The sequence below is a fragment of the Fulvia fulva genome, chromosome 13 (assembly GCF_020509005.1).
Source record: "Fulvia fulva chromosome 13, complete sequence".
Lineage (NCBI taxonomy): Eukaryota > Fungi > Ascomycota > Dothideomycetes > Mycosphaerellales > Mycosphaerellaceae > Fulvia > Fulvia fulva.
In genome coordinates, this window is record NC_063024.1 from 1163373 (window position 1) to 1185728 (window position 22356).

At 52.4% G+C, this 22356-nt stretch overlaps 10 protein-coding genes across 10 annotated transcripts; 3 read left to right on the forward strand and 7 right to left on the reverse strand.

Moving 5' to 3' along the window:
* Positions 1 to 1415: 1415 nt before the first annotated feature.
* On the forward strand, positions 1416 to 2399 carry CLAFUR5_14458 (uncharacterized protein; the record flags this gene model as incomplete). The annotated part of the gene is made up of 1 exon (XM_047913606.1): positions 1416 to 2399. One exon carries the CDS (start codon positions 1416 to 1418, stop codon positions 2397 to 2399), a length of 984 nt encoding a protein of 327 aa, XP_047769335.1.
* Positions 2400 to 2500: 101 nt separating this feature from the next.
* On the reverse strand, positions 2501 to 3331 carry CLAFUR5_14459 (Dehydrogenase OXI1; the record flags this gene model as incomplete). Its single annotated transcript, XM_047913607.1, has 2 exons — positions 2501 to 3236; positions 3294 to 3331. 2 exons carry the CDS (start codon positions 3329 to 3331, stop codon positions 2501 to 2503), a joined length of 774 nt encoding a protein of 257 aa, XP_047769336.1.
* Positions 3332 to 3705: 374 nt separating this feature from the next.
* On the reverse strand, positions 3706 to 4079 carry CLAFUR5_14460 (uncharacterized protein; the record flags this gene model as incomplete). The annotated part of the gene is made up of 2 exons (XM_047913608.1): positions 3706 to 3875; positions 3929 to 4079. The coding sequence occupies 2 exons, from the start codon at positions 4077 to 4079 to the stop codon at positions 3706 to 3708; spliced, it is 321 nt and encodes a 106-aa protein (XP_047769352.1).
* Positions 4080 to 5532: 1453 nt separating this feature from the next.
* Positions 5533 to 6129, reverse strand: CLAFUR5_14461 (uncharacterized protein; the record flags this gene model as incomplete). The annotated part of the gene is made up of 1 exon (XM_047913609.1): positions 5533 to 6129. One exon carries the CDS (start codon positions 6127 to 6129, stop codon positions 5533 to 5535), a length of 597 nt encoding a protein of 198 aa, XP_047769351.1.
* Positions 6130 to 6520: 391 nt separating this feature from the next.
* CLAFUR5_14462 (uncharacterized protein) lies at positions 6521 to 7219 on the reverse strand (the record flags this gene model as incomplete). Its single annotated transcript, XM_047913610.1, has 1 exon — positions 6521 to 7219. One exon carries the CDS (start codon positions 7217 to 7219, stop codon positions 6521 to 6523), a length of 699 nt encoding a protein of 232 aa, XP_047769279.1.
* A 1112-nt stretch (positions 7220 to 8331) lies between these two features.
* CLAFUR5_14463 (uncharacterized protein) lies at positions 8332 to 9786 on the forward strand (the record flags this gene model as incomplete). Its single annotated transcript, XM_047913611.1, has 2 exons — positions 8332 to 8417; positions 8475 to 9786. 2 exons carry the CDS (start codon positions 8332 to 8334, stop codon positions 9784 to 9786), a joined length of 1398 nt encoding a protein of 465 aa, XP_047769354.1.
* A 6868-nt stretch (positions 9787 to 16654) lies between these two features.
* Positions 16655 to 17849, reverse strand: CLAFUR5_14464 (uncharacterized protein; the record flags this gene model as incomplete). Its single annotated transcript, XM_047913612.1, has 2 exons — positions 16655 to 17499; positions 17561 to 17849. 2 exons carry the CDS (start codon positions 17847 to 17849, stop codon positions 16655 to 16657), a joined length of 1134 nt encoding a protein of 377 aa, XP_047769280.1.
* A 949-nt stretch (positions 17850 to 18798) lies between these two features.
* CLAFUR5_14465 (uncharacterized protein) lies at positions 18799 to 19191 on the forward strand (the record flags this gene model as incomplete). The annotated part of the gene is made up of 2 exons (XM_047913613.1): positions 18799 to 18926; positions 18981 to 19191. The coding sequence occupies 2 exons, from the start codon at positions 18799 to 18801 to the stop codon at positions 19189 to 19191; spliced, it is 339 nt and encodes a 112-aa protein (XP_047769355.1).
* A 263-nt stretch (positions 19192 to 19454) lies between these two features.
* On the reverse strand, positions 19455 to 20294 carry CLAFUR5_20384 (uncharacterized protein; the record flags this gene model as incomplete). Its single annotated transcript, XM_059463220.1, has 1 exon — positions 19455 to 20294. The coding sequence occupies one exon, from the start codon at positions 20292 to 20294 to the stop codon at positions 19455 to 19457; it is 840 nt and encodes a 279-aa protein (XP_059319204.1).
* A 1297-nt stretch (positions 20295 to 21591) lies between these two features.
* On the reverse strand, positions 21592 to 22320 carry CLAFUR5_20385 (uncharacterized protein; the record flags this gene model as incomplete). The annotated part of the gene is made up of 1 exon (XM_059463221.1): positions 21592 to 22320. One exon carries the CDS (start codon positions 22318 to 22320, stop codon positions 21592 to 21594), a length of 729 nt encoding a protein of 242 aa, XP_059319205.1.
* Positions 22321 to 22356: the final 36 nt, after the last annotated feature.

A 22356-nucleotide genomic window follows, 5' to 3' on the forward strand; every position in this document is an offset into this window, starting at 1 on the left:
ACTGTACAATGCAAGTTTGTTTCGATGCACGTTCTATACCCTGGCAAGCGTGGCGTTGGAGGAGCTGTATATCATTGTACGACCTGGTACATAGTGGTCGATGAAAGCATTGTTCGATTTCTCTTAAGCTCGTCTGAGCACGACCATACGATGGTTCGCCTTGCTAACGGCCAGGTTTGCCTTGTTCCGCTTTCACGCTTCCATACAAGCCGCACCACCAGCTGGAATACATCCGCCATTACACATCACCTGGCTCCATGGACACTGGCCATTGCGAACACATTCGTCTTCGAAAGCGTAGGTACCATCTGGACATTCTGCTGTATTGTCTTGAGGCTTTCTTGCGGCGATCGCTGCTGTGACAGGGTCTTGCTCGTCATCGATTGGTCTTGCGATGTCATATTAGCTTGGTGTGAAATACTTGCATCGGTGTGACGAAATGACTTACGGGCTGCAGCGACGGTGTATCTTGCTCAAGTATGGGACGCAGCCGTCAGGTGGGCACAAGAAGGTTCCTTCGGGACATTCTGGCTCGATTGCTGAGGGTGAGATGTTGGCCTGCGGGAGCGCAGTGACTGCAAGGATGCAGCTTGCGAGGAAGAAAATCCTGGTGCGCATTCTGGCGGCTGCTCTGGGAAGATCAGGACATGGGCGAAGACCAGTTCGGGTAGGAGCACTGATCACACCTCTCTTATAGCATGAGTAGCAGCTCGACATCTGCGTAAGGATTCAGCTGCGAGTGTTGCTATGGCTGATTTGAGCTTTGGTTGCCGAGAGATCGACAGCCAAGGATTCACTTACCTTCCAGGTTGAGCTTAAGCATGCCAGAATAGGAGCTTATGACTGGTGGCAGGCCGAGAATCTGCAGTGCTTATGGTGTAGCATATGCACACTCGGTAGCTACGTTGACATCGCTTTGGTGCTCTTCTGGATGTTATGGTTGGGATAGACTGCTCTGGAGTCACGGTTTCTTGAACATCGTGTTCATATTACGGATAGTGAGATAGGCACAGAATCACGAACATGCTATCGCGGCACATAGTCTTGCACGATGGCGGCTTGCAAGATATCTGGCAGGCATCAGCCCATATGCGATCGATACTATCCATCCGAGAGACTACTCCCCAAAATTTTCGCCCCATCTCGTGAGGCATTCACCGAAGCCGCATCGCCATGTGAACGTCAGTGCGCGATGTCCAACATTCATGGATTCACGAAACGACATCACGCTTCCCATGTGTCGGGCGTCTCGTTCTCGGGACTTCTGGTCATCGCGTAAAGACTTATTGGTCGCTTGTTTGTAGAACTCACTTTGACGCAAAGCATATCTAGACAAATTTCACTTCGTGTCACTACAAGGACCGACATCGAGTTGACTGTTCTCCACGGCGGCTCGGAACCCACGTGGTGTGACAATGGCTCACGTGTGGGATCTGCTCGAAGATACCTGCTGCGATGGAAAGGCTTGGAGCAAGGAGGTGCAGCATAGTGCGAGGATTATATGTGCCGCAGCTGAGGCGTTCGAGCACAAGACTCATACGAGGATCATCGACACTATAGAGCATCCAGACTCCAAGCTCCTTACTCTCACAGCACAGGCGTTCCGACGCGACTTCGAGGAACAGCTCCCGCAGAGTGTCCGGGACGTAGTCACATACACCGACTTCCCATACGCTACAGCAGACCAACAAGCCAGACTACCAGGCTTCAACAGCGACCGCATCCCGGACAGTTACAGGAAACTCTTCCTCAAAGATACACAATTCATCATCAACATCCCCGCCCTAACCGCAACCCCTTCAACAGCAGCAAAAACATGGCTCTCCTTCCTCTCCTTCCTCAACGACGCAAACTGCGGCTACATCCGCGACCTCGTCTTCCACTTCAACCACCTCGCCGTCCAACTCAACATCCGCTCCCGCGTGTTCCCTGAAGAGCACGAGCACGCAGGCTCCATCCGCGCGCCCGTCGTCGGCTTCAAGCTCGACCCAGCAGCCAACAAGGAGACCTGCTTCCTGAACCAGAACGAGACTGATTTCCGCCAAGCGTCGGATTGGTTACGGCAGAGTTTCCAGAAGATTACGAATGATCGCGAGCTGTTTTTGGGGGCGGGGAGGTTTGGGACGAGGGAGGTTAACAAGGTGGGGAAGACGGTGTTGAGGTTGCCGGCGCTTTGTTGTTGGTTGAGGGGGAGGAGGTGTGGGGTTGGGGATGGGGGTAAGGGGAGGGAGGATTCGGGGACGGGGTTGGTGATGCCGTCGTCGATGGAGGTGGAGGTGCTGGAGGAGATGGGAGCGTGTGTGGTGGGGTTGCCGACGGAGGTGGAGTTGAGGGAGCATGCGGATGAGTGTGGGGAGTGTGGTTGTGGGTGGGTGAGGGGGGCGGATGGTGCGCTGTGAGGTCGGAAGTGATGCTCTATTGGCCTGTCTATCAGCATGATCGACGGGTCTCGAGGACTTTGCGACCTAACCCTCAAGCTGCCACGACCTCTCGACGGGCTCTAGTAACAATGGTAGCCCCCACTCGCGGAAATACACTGCCCACTGACCCAACTACTCCTCCCCTCCGCCAAAAATGCCACAACATCCGCGACCTCCTCCGGCTTCCCAACCCTCTGCTCCACCAACGTCGCCTCCTTCTGCGGCTTGACGATCTCCGGAGCCACCTGATCCAGCATCTCACTCTGCACAGGTCCAGGGTTGACACAATTCACCGTAGTTCCATCCTTCCCCAGCTCCGCGGCCCAGTTACGCGTATACGCCTCGAGCGCCCCCTTTGACGCCGCGTATGTCCCTGTCCCGGGGTATCCCTGCCGAGCGCCGACTGAGGAGATATTGACGATCCGGCCTGGACGGCGGAGATGTGGAAGGACGGCTTGGATCATGAACAGAGGGGCGCGCACGTTGAGGTGGAATACTTCATCGAAGTGATCAGCTGTCACATCCTCCAACTTCTTATCCGAGATGATGGCGGCGTTGTTGATGAGGATGTCGATATGAGGGCCGAAGGCTTTGAGAGTTTCGTCGACGATCTGCTGGGGTGCGGAGGGCTCTTGGAGGTTGCATTGGATTCCTATGGCGCTGCTGTGAGCTTCGGATTCGATGCGGGTGATGAGGTTGTTGGCGCCTTCGCGGGAGCGGTCGCTGGAGTAGGTTATGGCTACTTTGGCGCCGCGGGAGGCGAGGTCGAAGGCGATTGCTTCGCCTATGCCGCGTGAGGCGCCGGTGACGATGGCGCTGTTGGTGGTGTTAGCTACCTCTTGTAGGCACAAAGTTGATGGGTCTGCTGCTCACACTTTGCCTTCAAGCGTTCTTGGCTTGCTTGATGCCATGTTGGACGTTGTAGGGTCCGCTAGGGTGAATACCTTGTCGAGTTGGTTGGTTTGGTCAATGAACTGTTGTAAAGTCTCACTTCCGATGTAATGAATGTGATCAAGTCTTTTTGAGTGCAGTGCAGGACATTCCGAAACGATGAGCTCCAGACGATCATCAGATGACGTCGTTGTTCGGTATTGAAATGGTAGCGTGGGTGGGGTCCGCTTTATGGCTATCTACGTGATGGTAGTCTCGAGAGCGTCTGACAGGTGCAAGACCTATGTCAGTCCAGGCCTTATGGAGGCATATAAGCAACATGACAGGACCAATGATTACCGCATTACGCTGCGCCCGGAATTCGCTGCTAAAGACCCAAATACAAGCAGACTTGCTACCTCTCTGACGATACTGAGTTCCCATCACTATCGACAGAGCTCTCCGCGTCCGCTTCGACGTTTGTGGCATCGATCTCATGTTCCTGCACATCATAGGTGGTCATCGTAGACTCATCGTTCTTGTATGACATGCCGCCAGAAGGTGATTCGTATCCGCATTCCTTATCTTTGCTGCTGTCAACAACAGTCGCAATCCATTACTTAGACACATATACACACCGTATCCCCTCCGAGCCCGTCTTCGTCCTTCTCTTTCCGCAGCGGCCTCATCTCGGTACACCCCGATAATCTTGAACTCGTCGTCCATGAGCTTTCCACTTTCGTGCATGGTCAGGATGTAGATCACGTTTCGAGGATGACCGACAGCCATGGTCGGAGCGACTGGATACTGGGCATATTCCGGGATTGTATCATCTTACTGGTCGAGGGCGTGCTGCTGATTTGACATCTGCTGAGCATACGTGGAGTAGTATGACGCGGGCATAGACAGCGTGGCAGGAGCTCGATCGGCCAAAGATGTGTTGAGATCGTGTGGTCGTGACCATCCGATAACAGGTTCGGGGTCGTTGTTGAACTGCACCGTCGATGGTTCTGTAAGATCTGAGATGCTGATGCGACAACGCTTGGAGGATTCACCCTCATCAGCAAGGACATCCCCAATAGTACGCTTCGTCATTGTTCCAGTAAAGTAAAAGTGCAGGGTATACCAAAGGGAGTAGTCAGAAGAGATCATTTTCATACTTAGCGTGAGCAACGCTCGCGTCGTTCGGGACGCGCTTTCACGCGTTGTGGCCATCGTGTGGCCATGTGTTGGCTATGAGCATTACTCGGGCAGTGGACTACGAATTGTAACGACGTTGTTGTGGCATTTGCGCTGCGTCTTACTTCGAAGGATGTTTCAGAAGGAGCTGAGGCAGTCTCGATTCTCGAATCTGCTGAAACTTTGAACATGGTCCCTCACTCGAGCTGCGCAACACGTGACAGATCGCGGCAAGCTAGCCGAACGAAGCTAGACTGGGATTTGAACCTTCCTCGCTCCGACTCTTTGGTCGTTCTCATCATCCTGGATATGGTTGCAGTATATCAGCCAGAACCATGCACGTGTATGTTCAAGTGCCGGGAGCGATCGCACGCGCGTACACCGACGTAATAAATCTCAAGGGAACTGTTGCCATCGACGGAGGATCCTGCCATCAAATCCCGTTTCTGATGATCGAAGGATTGCCTCTAACGGACGATCGAACGTGTGTCAAAGTATCGCAATAGCTCTACTTACCCTGCGGACATATACTTGGTTGTAGTATGGCTGCAGTATCACCTTGGATGTCGACGTCAAAGGCTTCAACATCCACGGACTTTGGGCTAACCTTTCAACCTTACTAATTCGCCACGCTGTACCCTACGACCTCCTATCTCATGAAGGAACCCGAGCGTCTGTTCCGAGAGAGGCATCATATATCCCGCCTTGCTTCTGGTGCTTCCGGACCCGTATGGATATCATTCTTCCTGGTCGTCGACGTATTTGGAAAACATGATCATCCCGTTGGAATCTGACGGCCGGCGCCTCTCTTGTTTGAAGCCGCCTTCGTCATATGGACTAAAGTGTTGCAGCAGGCAATGCTACTCTGACAGTGTTTGCTCCCGTCTGCGCCACTCACGAGGCTACCTTCGTACTTTAGGTTATCCCGTGAGTGTAAATCATCGCAGTACGCCAGACGTGTGGAATGGGATGGGTCAGGAACTTCATGCTTGTCATTCTACTCTATATGCGCTGCCTAAAACTTCATCACCGCGTCTCTACGTGCCTCTTGCGCACGTCAGATCTATTGCTCCTTCTTCTCGCCCTTCCCCTTGCCGCCCTTCTTGCCGTCGTGATTCCTCACCACCAAGAATCTCATCACATCCAGCATCTTTGTTCTCTTGTACGTGGGCTTCAGGTAGATCACGCTTATGTCGTCTCCCTTCATGTCATTCGCCGATGTGATCATTACAGGCTCTCCCTTCGGCTCGACCATCCAGTGCGTATGGCCAGCTTTGTCATCGTACCCAGGGGATATGCTATCTTCACCCTTGCTGATAAGGACTGTGACCTCGCGCAAGCTCTGTGATGCTTCTAGTCTTGTTCGAAGGCCCTCATTTGTAATGCTCGCGATTGTGTGGGTGTATGAGCCGTTGGCTTCGATGTAGGCTTGTGGAACACAGAGTTGGGCAACGAGCTTTTTATCCAACTTGATATCGAAGGCTAGGACGCCTCTCTCGGATGTTTTGTACTTTTCGATCTTGATCTCGATGCTGAAAGGGCCGGGTCGGAGATTCGCGAAGTCGTCGTCTAGCTCTTCGACGTAGGCAGAGTTCTGCTTCAGACAGACTTCGAGGTCTGGGTACTCAACAATCTCGTTGCTGTTCTTCTTGTTCCGCATTGTGGTAAATGGTTAGCAGTATAAGCAAAGTGATTTTCAGTCGCTCTACCATCACAATATCCAGAACGCAGCAAACCACAAGGCTGAAGCAACGTTTGCTGCTGGCGGCATACAATGAACAACATGGTGAACGCTAGAAGAAGAATGTAAGAAGAAGAATGCCGTAGTCGATAGTTCTAGAGACGTCTTATTGTGTGCCGTTACGCAGTGACCGCTGCCTCACCAGTAGATCACCAGTAATCACGTGGAACAGAAGCTCACGCAGGTCTCCATGCTAGTGATGCTCGCCATAGCCAGGTTAAATCACACATAACCAGGATACATCACATCTGACTCGAAAAGCACATGTCAAACTTCTTGGCCAAGCTACGTACGTAACGCCGCCACGACTTCACTCTCTCTGAATGAGAGGCGCTCTCCTCTCCGGATCAGATTTCCTGATCTCGTTCTTGTCTTCCCCGTCAAGCTTCTCAACCTTGAACTTATACACGACCTCCGGGCCCAGCATGTTGAGCGACGGCGTTGAGATGAAAGTCACAACATCAGCAGAGGCCATACTTCCCCCCACCACAGGGACTTCCGCTGCCATATATGGTTCTACCAGCATCCAGTGCTTCTTACGAGATTTTATCGACGGTAATACCTTGTCATCGTGCGTGTTGGAGACTTTCTGGAGCCCTCCATCGGCAGCCCTTGCTGTGACGCGCACTTCCTTCACACCCTCTGGAGCCGTCAAGGCTACGTATCTCTTGGTGTCTGTGTTTGGGTAGCTTTGTATGAAGCTCATGTACGCGACCTCTGTCGTGATGTGCTCCTGGGGGACACAAAGCTGCGCCATGCTAGTGCCATCAATGTCAACGGTGAAGCATGTTACGTTACCAGCAGTCCGTTTGGTTGGGGAGATGGCGACGTAGACTCTGAACTCTCCTGGTACCAAATTAACAAGCTTGCTGTTTGTGTCTGGTGCGTCAGCAGGATTGAGCACTTCTTGGACGAAGTTGTCCTTCTGCCAAACCTTGACCGTTACATGGCCGAAAGCAGCGGTAGGATTCACGCTTGAGTCAGGCTTTGTGTCAGTGGGTTTGGACATTGAGATCCTGTTGCAGTGCGAAACGTGTGGTGAAGCAGATGTTCCTCCATGGAGGTGCTTATGAAGATCTTGACAGCAAACAGTTCTCTTTGACTTGGGCTCTGTGAGCTTCTACCAAGCCTCCAGTGAACGCTTAACGTGCATGACAGAACACGCCAGCGAAAAAACTGCTTTGTGAAGTAGCCTGGGCCCATCTATCTAAGTGCTCGAGGGCAAGGTAGCTCATCAGTATCTATGGATGCACCTCGACGACCGCATTGAGAACATCATAGCTTCGTGTCCTGCGCGGGGAGAAATTCCTGCTCGAGAGGCTCTCCCGCGATGTCGAAGGGCACACATGGAAATGTGCAGGCTTCGGCAGCGGATCCGATGCCTCCAGGCATGTTCGCCGGGAAAGTGGTCGAGTCGCCAGGTAGCAGGTAGAATGTCTTGTCCTTGAGATTGACTTTGGTTAGAGAATGCCTGGAAATGGCATGTACACCAGCTTGTAGGGTCTTATGTAATGTGCTGACCTCGACGATGGGCCCAGGAACAACCCTATCGCACACGAGCGGCAGTGAATTTACGGCAAAGTGGTTCGAAGACCACGAGGGTAGCACTAACCCTGGTGAGTTATAACGGCCTAAAGTCAGCCTTGTGCAATGTACAATAATGCACACATGGCACAACAACGAAGGCACGGAAGGATGCAGGATGCGCGTCCTTTCGTGTCGTTGACGTGCGGAGTAGTGAGGAGCAAGCTGCAGGAAGGCGTCGGAACATATAACCTCGGTTATTGCTGCAGAAGACGCTAGCGGCACAGCAAGCAGTCTCAGACTGACCTCTCGGTCGCCAGGAATGCCGACCGTACGACAGGCCCTCGGCCATTAGTAGCACAGGGACTCCGTTCGATATCGTTCGGAGGGTCTGGACAGCGGATGATCGCTTGGTGGCGTGCATCATCTTCTCCTACCATCCTTGCAGACCGGGCAACCCAGGGCAAGCTCCACTGGGGTACATGATCGTGCAGACGGAGCACTGTGGGGCGCTAGTCTGCTCCTCTTCGCACTCCAGACAACTACATGTTCGACCTGCGAGTCTCAAAGTGAGAGTCATTGATATCTGCCGTGACAATGAGCTCATGTCGTATCGAACGGAAGCGCGCTCACGACAGAGAAGCCCAGAGAGCGAGCAGGGCGAAGACCAAGGCATATATTGCGTCAGTAGTGCTTCCACTGCTACTCTCGACGGTGCAAACGAGCTGACGGTATTGCAGCCATCTGGAGAAGACCGTAGCAGATCTTACTGGAAGTTCTGGTGACAATAGAGCCAATTACCTTGCTCGGCATGCGTCCAAACAAGCCCAGGAAATCGATGGTCTCCAAGGACTAGTCAGCAAGATTCGTTCCCTAGTCCAGGAGGCATCCAAAGGGGACGGATCTTCGTCGAGCGGCTCGCGTCCACCCCGTGTGAAGGCTGAAGGCTCCATCGTGGAGTCCATGTTTGGGGATGGCTCTGCAGACAACCCGTTCTCCGCCCGAGGGGATTCCGAATCAGCCAGTGAGGACCAATGGACCAATGAAGGACCTGGATGGACGAATACCGAAGTGCCAAATGTGCTGCAACGCGAAGATCCAAGACCAAAGGCTCAGCCAGCCACCGCATCTCTACCTCGTAATCTTAACGTGCTCGGCGTCAGTGTTGCGTGTGAGGACACCGAAGATTGTACCTACGTCCTTCGCCTCAACGATGCTATCACGAAGCTTGAGCAAACGACCGATAGTCTATCAGGACCACAGGAGGATGAAGACATCTTGGTCCGAGCTATCGTTCATGGCGGGGATGCAGCTGGGAGGGTTCATCACTTCGACATTGTATGGCGATTCCTCCGCGCTTACGACGAGGGTCTTTGGTATCGGGCTGGTCAGGCAGGGAGACTTGCCACTCTCTGGCAGATGCGAAACAACATGCTTCACAAGATCCAACCAAAGAATCAGCAACAACGCGAAATCTCTCCATTCATGGCACCAACGCAGAATCAACTGTCCTGCAAAAAACGTGCTCCCATTGTAGACTACTTTGGATGGCCAGCCGTTCGAAATCATCTACTTACTCAAGGAATCGGCAAACGTACAGGAAAGGCATTGATTGCTTTCGTGGAGAGCTTCCGCTTCGTCTGGCCATACGATGTGCGAGACACCTATAAGGTGAATAGGTCGACGGGCATATACTCTTTCTCTGAGAGCTTCAACCGGAGCTGGAATGATCTGTCATGTTTTCGCATGCTGCACAACGATCTCATCCCGTACTATGTGCACCCAAGTCTAGCACAGGCAGCTCCAGCACCATCTGCGACGTATCACCCTTCGTTCGAGCATCAAGACAGCGACGAATCGGTCGATGAAGAAGTCGTACGATCTACTGATGTGGTCGTTCCAGACCTCGAGTCAATGCTGCAAAATGATCATCCAATAGAGGGCTGGATGCAGAACTTCGACATGAGCATGCCCAACGGCGCTTCGCAGTACGCCATGGATCGTTTTACACTCTCCCACGAAGCAGGCTTGAACCAGTGGCCTACTATATGACAATCAGACCTCATAAAGTATCTCCACGGAGATGACCGTATGAGGAAGATCTTACCGACTTTGCAGATACCCTCGAGATAGCCCACGACACCGGCAGTCATTGAGATTATGTACACCGCAGCACGGAGACTGACTGTCTTTTGCCATTCCACTGGATGGCAGTACAGGCCACTTAGTAATGCTGGAAGGGCTGACATCCTCCAATACTCCGACAATATGACGGCTCCTGTGGATCTACAAATGCTGGGAACAAGGAAAAGACCCGGGAGCCTGTAGCAGAGGGACTCATGCTGCAGGAGAACTGTGAACAGCTGGCACCCCCCTCGACTCGATATGCAGTCTAAAATCTTACGAAGAGAGCAATGACTCGCTCTCGGAGACCACATTGCCCAACATGGGATTCACTTTGGCCTGACGTTGCGCGCTTGAAATCTGGAATGAATGTATCCGCATCATGAGCGCACTCCATTCGGTGGATATGCTAAGTCTTCGTCAGTCGTAGCCTGTACACGATGCGGCGTTGCCGCTGGAGTGCGTCATCTTGATCCACGGCTTACTCGTCACACCTGGAGATCGCTGACAGGGCGCACAGGTCGGAGACAGATCCTTTGCAGCTGAGGGCATCAGCGCGGGAGATGTACGCATCCTTCTTGTTTCCGTTCCACCATCCTCAGCTAAGACTTCCTGCTGTAAGCTAGCAACCACCTTTCGGATCAATGTCAAAGAGGCGTGACACATCTCAGTGTGGTGCTTTCGCTTTCGTCCAGTCCGGAAGCGCTTGGTCCGAACGATGTTTAATCAAACGTCTGCTGTCGTCATGTGTACTGTCACGCGAAGCAGCTCCATTCCCGGTACCTCATCCACCAAGCACCCGCGAGCTACCTCCAAGCCATATATGACCATGCGCGATGCCGTCGTGAGAGAGATTGTCGAAGCAAGTGTTCATTCTACAGCCATTGCAAAGTACGATTATTAGGAGGATCAGCCTCGGACCATATCCTGGACATACGAAGAATGCATTACACACGGGTGATTGCACTATCAGTACTGGGACAACGTGTCTTCGCAGCGCCTTCGCACAGCAATACGACGATCATTCCACAAGTGTTAGCGGGTTATGACCAGGCGTTCAAGGACCCTAGAATCCTCTCATCGAAGGGCGGCAAGGCCGTATGTATGGAAGGCCTTCTCGACATCACAGCATCTGCGGACAACCATTTCATCAAAATGGAGGAGCCGGCGAATCAGATAGCGCTCACTGAGCTGGCCAGCGAGCTCCTGCAGGTGGACTCGACAAAAGCTGCAAACCTTGATGGCGGCATCAAGAAAGTCAGTGGAACGTACGGCATCCATTCGCGGATCTGCTTCCCAACAAACCCGACCAATGTATCGACCATTCAGCTGCTCATCCACGGAGCCGGCTGCGATCATACGTACCTCGATACTTCCGTTCCCCCCAGATCGCCGCCTTCCCCCCAGCAATACCCACACTTCAGATATAGCCATATAGGCTCCTGTATCAAATGGCATTCAATATCGCATCAATTCAAGCTAATGTTATTGCGTCTAATCGCGTTGTTAGGTTGTTGTGGGCTCGCAGCAGCACTGGGAGGTGATCTCGAAACCCGCCCTCCCAGGACCTCTTTTTCGCACTTTCTCAAGCCTAATCTCATCCATTGCAACACTACCACCTCAATAGCGACATGGACGATTACGAGACGGTGTTGTTAGCATCACAGCCACCTGCTATCGACCTCACCGCCGCCGCCGAACCGCCTGTGCTGCTAGAAACACCTTGTTTTGACCGCTCCGACTCAGATGCGCGTGGGCGTCGAAGAACGCGGTCTATCACCTCTCACACCTTCATACGACCTCAATATTCGACACGCTCTGTATCACCACGGCCTCAGAAGCACGCGTTCATTATGAAGCCGGTGCCAGATGGTCCTATGCCGCGAGAAGACACGTTCTCCAGCGAGAAGGAATTGAACGATTACTACCACGCGTTTGGAAAAGAGGAGGGCTTCGAATACAGACCAGATCCGAAGGGCTCCAAGGATTGCAACCGTGCTGGACAGCGGTATCGCTACAAGGTAGTGTGTTGCTGTGCTGGCTTTGCTAAGACCGATAAGAACAAGGCGAAGAAGAAGTCCAAGCGATGTGGTTGCCCTTTCTACTTCTACGCTGTTGCTGCTATGCCAGACGAGCCTGAAGAGGAGTGGGAGATACGGCATTCGAACAAGCCTGAACACTATCGACACAATCATAAGCCGGACGTTGTAATAGCGCTTGTTACACACCGCCAACGTTCAAGGACTGCTACGTTCTTGGAGGAGCTTGAACGCCTTCAGAAAACACGTATGTCGACAGCGAAGATTATGGCCTATTTTAGGGGGCGTGTGTTGCTGAAGCCTCACGACATTTATAACATTGCTTAGGCTCGTAATATCAACGCTCGGCGTGAGTATAATCAAGCAGAGAGGATAGTCAATCTGCTCAACAGTAAGTCTATATATCATGACATCTACACAGACTCCGAGACAGGCTCAATTCGAAGCATAATAGCCCTTCATCCGAAGAGCCTTGAAGCCTTTAAGAATACGCCGTATACGATCTGTATTGACTCAACCTACAGCATAAACCTATATAACATAGAGCTTGTTGACATTGGATCTGCTGGTCCTATAAACGATACAATCGAGCTGGGCGTTGGCTTGATTCGACCTAAGCCTAATAAGTCACACTTTGTCGAATTGCTACGCTCTCTTCGCAAGGGCCTTGAACAGACTAGTTGTCTAATGCCTACCGTCTTCGGTACTGACCGTGAAGAGGCACTTATGTTCGCCGTCGACGAGGTCTTTCTAGAAAGCACGAATATTGTGTGCGATTAGCATCTACAGTAAGACATCCTTGTACGTGTGCGGAAGGAGAGAGGTGAATTCGGACAGGTTAGGCAAGGCGGCTATTAGACGGACAGTCCATCTACTGCTCAATTCTTAAAGCTATTCACTTATACCGTACGGAGTCAGTCTAAAGACGAGTTTAATAGCAACGTTACCAAGCTCGATATAGTGTATCTAATGTTTAAGCAGTACTTACACGTTAACTAGTAACGCTTTAAGACACGTATTGTCTATTGCTAGACAAACGAGATCAAGCACTTCGGCGAGAAGACAACATTACGAGTTAAAGCATGTCACGGCCGCATTAAGGAGTGGCTCAACCATAGCAGCCGCTACGATATCTTTATACTCTTCGAGTCGTTGCTGAATTAGTGGAACCAAGGCCACGACCGTCGACGTAGTGAACTCGCTAATAACCGTAAGCGTTGTTATAAGGTGTTAACCGGTCACTTCTAGCAGAGCGTAACTCGCTATATTAGTGACTACGCACTGCTCGAAGTGCTTGAGCTTCATAAGCGCGTAGAAGCATTGCTCTATAATGACTATAGGGTTGACGATGCTGGTAATGAGATCAAGCACTCTACGTATAGCTGCGGCTATAAGCAGTGTTAGTGCAACGACTACACTACTAAGACTCTAGGCTGGCTATACGTTCATGATATTATAAAGCTTCTTAAGGTGAATAGACGACGATCTACGAAGCTGCTGCCATAGCGCTTCGACCTCTATTAGTTCGTTAAGTTCGACAAGATAAGGCTACTTAAGAAGGTGTAGCTACCACCTCGAATACGAGAGCCTGACATCTACTTTGGCAACCGTAAGCCTATAACAGGTAGTGCAACGTTGTATTCGACGAAGCGAGCACTCACTACTCGTGAATTAGACGACTTGAATAAGGCTGCTATTAAGAGAGCGAAGCCGGCTATAGTAACGACTACTGCCTTCGTTCTTAAGCCTAGAGTGTCACTTACTCAATTGAAGAAGACAGTACCTAATTGTGGCTGCAAGGGTAGCCAATACCGCACTCAGCAATGCCCTTACTAACGAGACAATCGAGCATGTGGTCCTGCGTGTAACGCTGCTGGATACGAGTGCTACAACCTTCGGTAGGAGTCCTTACAACTAGCTCCGCCGAAGCAGCCAAGTGAGGTCGATGTGCTACGCTAACGACTCGCTGAGATGGAGGCTCGTGAGCAGCAGCGACAACATGCTAAGGAGGAGCGAGCAAGATTACAGGCTGACCACTATCGACAGCAAGCAATATTAGCTAAGCAACACCGTCGACAGGTTGCGCTATAACAACACTAATTACAGCAGTCACAGCAGCAACGGATAGTGTATCCATCGACTCAGCCGGTGAGGCCTCTACACCACAGTGTCGTCCAGCAATAGCACTTCTAACAGTCGTAGTAATGGCCAGGTAAGTATCAACATTAGCAACAGCAACAACAGGCCTATTACATCCAGCAGCAGCAACGACAGCTTGATCAGTATGAACCAGCATATATAGCGCGTGGATACAGGGCTGCAGGGCAGAAGCCAATGGGCCCTGAGTAGATAGCAGCAACAACACCTTTTCTCAGCCTCATTCTAATATGCTCCTTGCAGCGAAGTGACCATGATGCCAAGCATACGATATAGGCGCAAATACGCTGTGCTACGTATATTATATATCGTCGGTTATTGCTGGGGGGAAGGCGGCGATCTGGGGGGAACGGAAGTATCGAGGTCATACCTACTGGGACTTTGCTCCAGGATACTCTTATGTCGACTACGCTGCCGAAAGAGGCTATCCTACGTTCCTTTTCGATCGTCTAGGGGTCGGACTTTCCGATCAACCTGACCCAATCCAGACGGTACAAATTGGCATACAAGTCGCCATCAACCACGAGCTCGTGACACTACTACGTAACGGTACTTTCGGAGGGCACGCTTTTAACCACGTTGTGGGCGTTGGTCATTCTTATGGAAGTGCAAACGTGCTTGGTGTGGCAACTGCTCATCCAGCAGACTTCGACGCTTTAGTCCTGACCGGCTGGTCTTCCTCTTTCGCCGGTATCCCAATCGCATTGGCTACCTTCGGCCTCTCGATCGCTTCACAAAACCAACCGACCCGCTTCGCCAATCTCTCCAACGGTTACATAATTTCTGGCAGCATCGCAAGCTTGCAAGGGTTCTTCTTCCGTGCACCGTCTTTCGACCCAGCTATACTCGACTTGGCCGAGAATACCAAGCAGACTACTTCCCTAGGTGAGCAGGTCCTGTTCGGTAAGCCTCAACCTGCGCTGAACTACACTGGCCCTATCGACGTGGTCAACGGTCTGAAAGATCTCCCCAACTGCTATGGGAACTGCTTGTATCCCGACAATCTTGCTGTTGGCGTCAAAGAGGCGTTCTTTCCGAATGCACGAAATGCGAGCTTCTACCTTGCACCAAATACTGGCCATGCGCTTAACTTTCATTACACCGCGGATGAGGCGTACAGGCATATTCATGATAACTTGCAAGCAAATGGGTTATAATCAAAGCTGCAGGCGTGTCCGCACTTGCTCTCATGGAAGGAATAGAGATAGACCAATGTCATTGTATTGAGCCATACCAATAAACTCAAGTAAAGTAACAACAGTGAGTGCTGTCTCTGACCACTACCGTAATGCAGCTGGGTGCGTACGGAACACTGTCTCGGCATGCCGGCAAAGATAGGGATGGGTGTCAACTGGGGCAGAGGGAAGCCTTGCACATCCTTCCCGGTAGCACACGATCCTATACATCGAACAAGATCACGCTTGGAAGAGCTATGTCAAAAGAAGCCCGTGATTTGGGGTGGAAAAGTCTATCCTGAGCTTTGTTGATGTCGGCTTGGTCACAGAGAGGCATCCGCCGACGCTACCGCTATCCCATTCAGCCTGGCACAAGCCTGCCAAAGCCCAGTCGCCGGCACTTACCTCAGTCACACTGAAGGTCACCTTGAGATCGCTCTACCCACGGCACTTGACCACACAGTCCCTTCCTGTAGCAGTGCAGGCGTCCTTGAAAGGACTGAACTGGCACCATTAGTTCATTCGGCCGATCGTGACTGTACGCACATGTACTCACTCCAGAGGGGCAGCCCGCGTTACAGGTATTTGCAGTATCCACACAGCCTTGTTCACAAGGTGTCGCTGCAAATGCAGATCCGGCCCAGAAGATGAGCATTAAGATTCCCGCTTGAAGCTGCATGTTGGTTTGGTCGTTTGGTGTAATCGAGGCCTTGGAGTTGGATGGTTAAAGGGCTGAATGTGACTGAGGATACTGGTTCAACAAGACGGGAGCAGGAAGTGGGTGACTGTCAAGATAAATACGAGTGTTAATGCTGTGCAGTGTAGAGTGGTGCCACAGACCCGAACCCCAGCCAGGTTTTCAGAAGACTAGCACCATAGCCAAGGCTCTAGAGCCTGATTGATTACTTAACACTCCGTGCATATACACCTGTGTTGGGACTGTGCCACATAACCTTTGTGTCAGTAGTGACTATCCAAGAGCATCCGCACTGCCGCAGTAGTGGCTTCACTCCAACGTCCACCGAGCGATGACAACCGCATGACTTAAGAGATAGTGGCCGGAGTCAGAGAGGCCCCTTTCCCTGCTGCACGGAAACGCGAGCTGTTATGTTGCATGGAACACAGCGGATGGGGCATACACGCATGTGCAGCATGATCTAGTGGCGAATGGATCTGATTAGCAGCGTTGGCACGACTATGAGGGTATTGCCCGTTGTAATGTATCGAGTACGATCAGATGACACGAGAAGATCCACTGATGGATATCTGCGATTGCGTTGGGGTGTGAAGTACCGACTTTGCTCGACAAGACACCCCGTCGAGGGCGCTGTAACACAATCCAGAAGAATGAAACGATGAGTGCATACTCCGGCAGTGAGACAAGAGCACTATGCACGGCATGTGACATGAGTGCGATCCGCTTGCTTAGAGCCCATTGCTCTCCAGGAAGTCCATCATGACCGCATACCCAGCACTCGCGTTGCGATGCAACGTCAATCTATGCCCAGCCCCTGGTTGGATGGATACCTCTTTAGCCGAAGCATTCGGATATATCGCATCCAAAGTAGCAAGATCATAGTTGCTCTTACAATCCCCACCACAGACCAGAGCATCATATTCCGCCGCGAAGAACTGCAGCGGTCCGGTAAAGGCCGGAGCCATGCCGACATCTAGCAGACCTCGAAGTGACATCCACTCACCGACTGTCAACGGCTGCTTTATGCCCTCAGCAAATGCGAGTGCCCCGTCGGTGGAATCTGATGCATCTGTGTCGTTGTAGCGATGGAATAAATTGAGCTCTAGCTTCGAGACATCCGAAGGCACGATATACCCGCTCCCACGATCACCGAAAAGGGCTGGGTTATTGGTCGCGGCAAACTCGAATCCCAGTTGTGCAGTGGATGCTTGTGCTGTGTGAGTCGCGAACAGGAGCCCGGTGAGGATCGCACCAGACGAGAGGTGGCCGTAGGATGTGAGGAGGGCTGCTGTGAGCTGCGAGCCAAAGCTATGACCTATGTGTACCGCTTTCTCGAATGGCGCGACTGGATTCAGGACCGAGCCTTCGTGAAGGGACTTGGATAGTGTGCCACTTCGAACCATCTCGGTGAGTGCACGGGGGATTTCCAGCTCGGTAGGGCCTTGACCTATCGTGTAGGCGTCAGGCTTATCAGAGAGGCCGTTGCACAGGCGGTCGTATGTGAAGACTGTGTATCCAGCCTCAAGCGCAGCTTGAACATAGGGGTACTGGGCAGGGTCGATTGCGGCATCCCCTGTGTGTAGATCGCTTAGCCGAGCTCATGAGAAAGTTACAGATGTGCTCAGCAGACTCACAATATCGATGATCAAAGATCGCCCCATGCGTCAATATCTGTATGACATCCTCCTCGTTGGATGTCGTGGGAGCACAAAGCTCCGCATAGATGGTGTACGTTGCCGTGACGTTCGTCGAGCTCGCCATACGCTCCGTGGTGTTGGGAGATTTCCAGCGATCAATATCGAGAGCGAAGTTGACGGCGTCGATATTGTTGTCAACTCGGAGAATGTCAAGGTCGTAGCTGGTAGCCAGTGACTGGAACGTCGAGATAGAAGCTGTGGCACTCGGGGCGTACAGGTGTAGCATTGATGCTTGCCACTATGGCACTCAAAAGCGCGAGTGCGTAAAAGCCCATCATGTTAAGCCGTGGTCTTGTCATCTCGTTAAGCTTGGATTTGCCGACGTAGAGTGCGAGCTCGCTGGGTTGAGTCCAGGTGAGAAAGTGTCGAGCTATGTACAGACATTGCTGCTGGACCAGATGGTGGATTCATGCTAGCAGGACTCTGCTGAGATATATCATGGCTGTGCTGTGCCTCCTCGGAAAGCCTTAACAGCGAGGTGTCATCCCATGTGCTGCAATCCATACCAGGAGGACAACATACTGTGGCGTATCACTCAACGTGTTTTTGTCACACCAGCGCCGTGCTTGGAGGCGTTGTGATGCTGCACTTTGTCAGCAGCGTTCAGCCCTACCGTTTCTGCAACTCGCTTTCGTTCCTTCCTTCGGCCGACTTCGCTCCTCTTTTACACATGCACAATACTGCAGTGATGTGGAATCTCACCTGTTTCTTGATGATTTCCCAGTATTAACCTGCGATCGGGAGGCTGAACGAACGCGAGATTTGCGTCCGCACCCAAGATCGCTATCATGGCTGATCGGCGTCGAGGCGGCCAGGCATGTCAGCCAAGCGACCGGAATCGAGAGTAGTGGGCGCAACGCATGATCGTGTCTCGGTCAGATCGACATTTGATGTGTATCGTGTGCTCCCAGCCAAGAGGCTGTGCTGTTCAAGCCGAACATGGCAGAAGAGTGCCTCGCACCCCAGAACGAACACAGCCCGCTGGTGACCTTTCCTTGGCGTCGATGTAGCCGTGTACACAAATCAATGTAGTGTCTTAGCAAACGGCAGGAAAGGACTGCCAGTTCTCTATATGAGAATGAGAATCCCGTCCCAGTAATCCAACCACCACCGACTCAAGCATCTGTGTCTGCATCAGCCCATCTAACTGAAACGTCAAACGTTGCAACAGAACCATGACGAACTGCTACATCAACGACTTCAACGACGAAATCTGCCACGACAGCGGCTGGCTCCTCTGGGGCCGCTGGGTCGTCCTCGGCAGTATCCTGGCAGTCGCACTAGCAATCTATTTGATCGCCGCGTCAGCATACCTCCCTTAGCCAGTGCAGTCCCTTTCCACTGACACAATCTGCAGCTGCCTCTCTGCGCGGAAACGTCATCGAGCCGGTGTAAAGCCTTTCCCTGGGACGCAATGGACGCTGGCAGTGAATCCACCAGCATATCAGTCTAGAGAGTCGTTGCCTATGTATTCAGCGCGCGGTCGTAAAGCGCTTAGTGATGTGGAAGGGGCTGATGAGGTACCGAGGGCTCCGAGTGTTGCGAGAGTGCCGGAGGAGCGTGTTTGACGGCGTGATGGGCTTGAGTCGTTGGGAGGTGAATAGAAACTAGCGATGTGGAACTGCGTTGGAGAAAGATCCTGATCCAGAGCATTCGGAGGCTGGGTAGAGTTGAACCTGGTGTCTTGGATAGAGATATAAAGGTTTGATGTTTCTGTGTTAATTGCTTGTATCCCGGTCACCAGTAGCGCGAGCAGTGAAGATAAGCAGTGGACTCACTTGTCTGGAGCCGTTATGACCCGGCAACGTTGGTGCCTGAACACTGTTCTACATCACTGGCCGGCGTCTTCCAGAGCAAGAAGCTGCAGAGGCTGCTGAAGCAGCTCGAGCAGCGTCCCATCTGTGCCCGCAACGAGCTTTGCCACAGCACGAATACCTGCCGCGCCCATATCGCCCACCCACCACAGATCTTCCGCCAATGTCACAAGCATCAGCCAGTGCGCATAGATAATCAACGCAGGAACATGACACTGTGTAAGCTGTCGGACAAAGTCTTCAGCCAGATTGCCTGGCCACTCGCATACTGCCCGGAACAGACTCGACATCTCATCCCAACGGCAGACATGCTCCGTGATGCGCTCAAGACAACGAATCGCAGCAAGGGCGCCAGGATTCGCGTCCTCCGCGAAGTTTAGAGTCCCGTCGTAGAGAGCTGCATACAGCATCTCGAAGCCCTGAGCGTGAGTTTGCTGGATGTATGCCAGCATCACTTTGCCTTTGCTGCTGCGAATAGGACCGGCAGAGCATGCGCGCGTACACGGAAACAGGTCTGGCATCATGTCCTGCTTGATGTTTGAATTGACCTCCTGATCTAGCTTGAGCAGTGAGGTATGCACGATGCGTACACCGCGAAGTAGATGGAGCCATCTCCAGGCTCGCTCCTCCTGTGTGTCGATGCCATACCTGCGGTACTGGCGCAAGAAGGCGAAAGCGAGAACACACAACAGACGGGCCGATGCCGTGTTTGAGTCGACATCCCCTGGGTCTAGTCTGATGAGCTGAGATCGACTTCGTGCCACAAATGCTTCACCATGAGTGGTCGCAGTGGTAAGATAGCCAGAATGTCTGGGCTGCAGAGGATCTCTGGTGCTTGCCGAGAAGTGCAACGACATGGCTCCGAGTGTCAGCATACCCTCCCGTATCGTGGGGCAGGTATACGCCAATGATGGGACGAAAACGTGCCAGATCCAATGCTGCTCTACGCGGGCACTACTTTCGGAGAGCGTATGGGCGGTGACTTCGAGATAGTGTCGTGTGATTTCGGTGTCGTGCACGGCAGGACGCGGACTTGGTGTGCTCGAACCGCTTCTGCGGAGTGGCGAACGATTGAGCAGTTTAGGAAAGCCCCTGGGCTGTTGGTTCAGCCATGTGTCGTTCTCGCTGGAACGTGATGTCTCCCCATGACTAGCTCTGGGCGAGGAAGATGAGGGATCCGGTCCGGGAGCTGCCGCTCTCGCATCATTGGCATAGACACATGCGATTTGTCGGCTCCCACAGTTAATGCATTGCGGTTTCGTTTCGTCGCACTGGGACCAGGCCTCAGTCAATGTCGCATTACTTTCTGTCAGGCCTAAAGCACCGGGTTCGTACCTTGACACGACGCTGTTTGCACGTAAGACAGCCCAATCGCGACTTTCGATGGGCTCGCTTGACACGTGCGTACGACATTGTAGAGTGCTAATCCACGTCCCGATCGATCAAATTTGAGCCAACGCTCGCTCGGATTCTATGCTTCTGGTCTGTTAGGTCCACCGTTGCTAGATCGTCGAATCTTAAGCCCGTTGCAATGCTCGGATTGCTAGTAAAGCAGTATATGGATCTGCGTTGGATCCTGGGAGTAATAATAACATGGAGTACACAACAATTAGGCGTCCAGAGTGTGTGTAGTGAGCCCTATGTCGCACCGCCACAGTCTGTAAGCTGATGCAGAAGCTGTACCATGCGCAGTCAGCCGATGTCGGCCTCCGCGTGCAAGTCGCTGTTCATGTATGCGGCTGAGCACTCCGGTGCAGGGTTAGTGACTTGCTGTAGACTATACAGCATAATAAAGGCGCATGCGTCTTACTGTAGGGCTTTCGTTATACATGCAGAAGCAGAGGTGGCTCTTTCGGTCCCCGGATGGCTTGAGCACTATCATTTCTGCTCTGCAACATTCGCTGAGCCGTGACGACCACTAAGAAGATGATGGAGCCGATTGCCTAGTCGTGGTTTTGTTATCGGGAAGACCAGCACGGCGAGTATTCGAAGCCCTGTAGTATGCATGCTTTATCGCTCCCAGAGGTCTGCCAGTCACTTCAGCAATGGCAGCGTAAGTCATACCCACCTTCTTTCACAAACAAAGACACGCATATGTAGCAAACAGATAGTCGAGGTGTATCCTCTCCTCACTGCCTTACGCAGTTCAGAGAATCAAGCATCAGAGTTGTCACTCATAGCCGGTTCCAACAGCTTCCCGGCGATGAACAATCTCCGAGAGCTCTGCAGCGGTAGAGGGTGCACCCCGAGCATGTTGCCGGCTTCGCGAGGCTTGAAGACCATTATGGAAGCGGTTCCATACTCCAGAGCCAGTCCGATGTGAGAGCTGTGCTGCGACTTGCGACCACCTTTCTCTTTTCTCTCGCAACTCCAGAATTCGCCGATCTTCTGCAGGCGTAGAGAATCGGCATGAGTCGGGACGTGGTGGTCGGCTCCATCGCTCTTTGCCTCGACTGAGCGCCTGTCCGATCTCTGAGACAGAATTCCGATCTCAGAGTATAGCAGTCCCGCGTCGCAGAGTCTGACCAACTCAGCTACCTCCTTCGCATCCCAGAGCTTGACCACTGCCTTGCGAGGGCCTGTGTCGCTGGCCACAGTACGCGCATTCTGGGGCGTTGTCTTTGAAGCCAGGCGTGGAAGAGAGCTCAGAACCTGGATGCCCTCCAGTACGCGAGGCTTCAGCCACCGACACACTGACAGCATCGTGTTTCCTGGCACATGAAGCAGCCTGGGTAATGTTTGAGGTCCAAGACGGAAAATGGACGCGTTGTAGTCGCGACTGCTGAAACGTGTGGAAAGTCGCCAGAAGGGCAACATCGGATTCGGATTCGGCTTCGGCTTCGGACTTCGCCGTCGATCCTCGATCTTGTTCTCCTTGGACATCCACCGTCAACTTAGAGCACAACACGTTCGAACAGC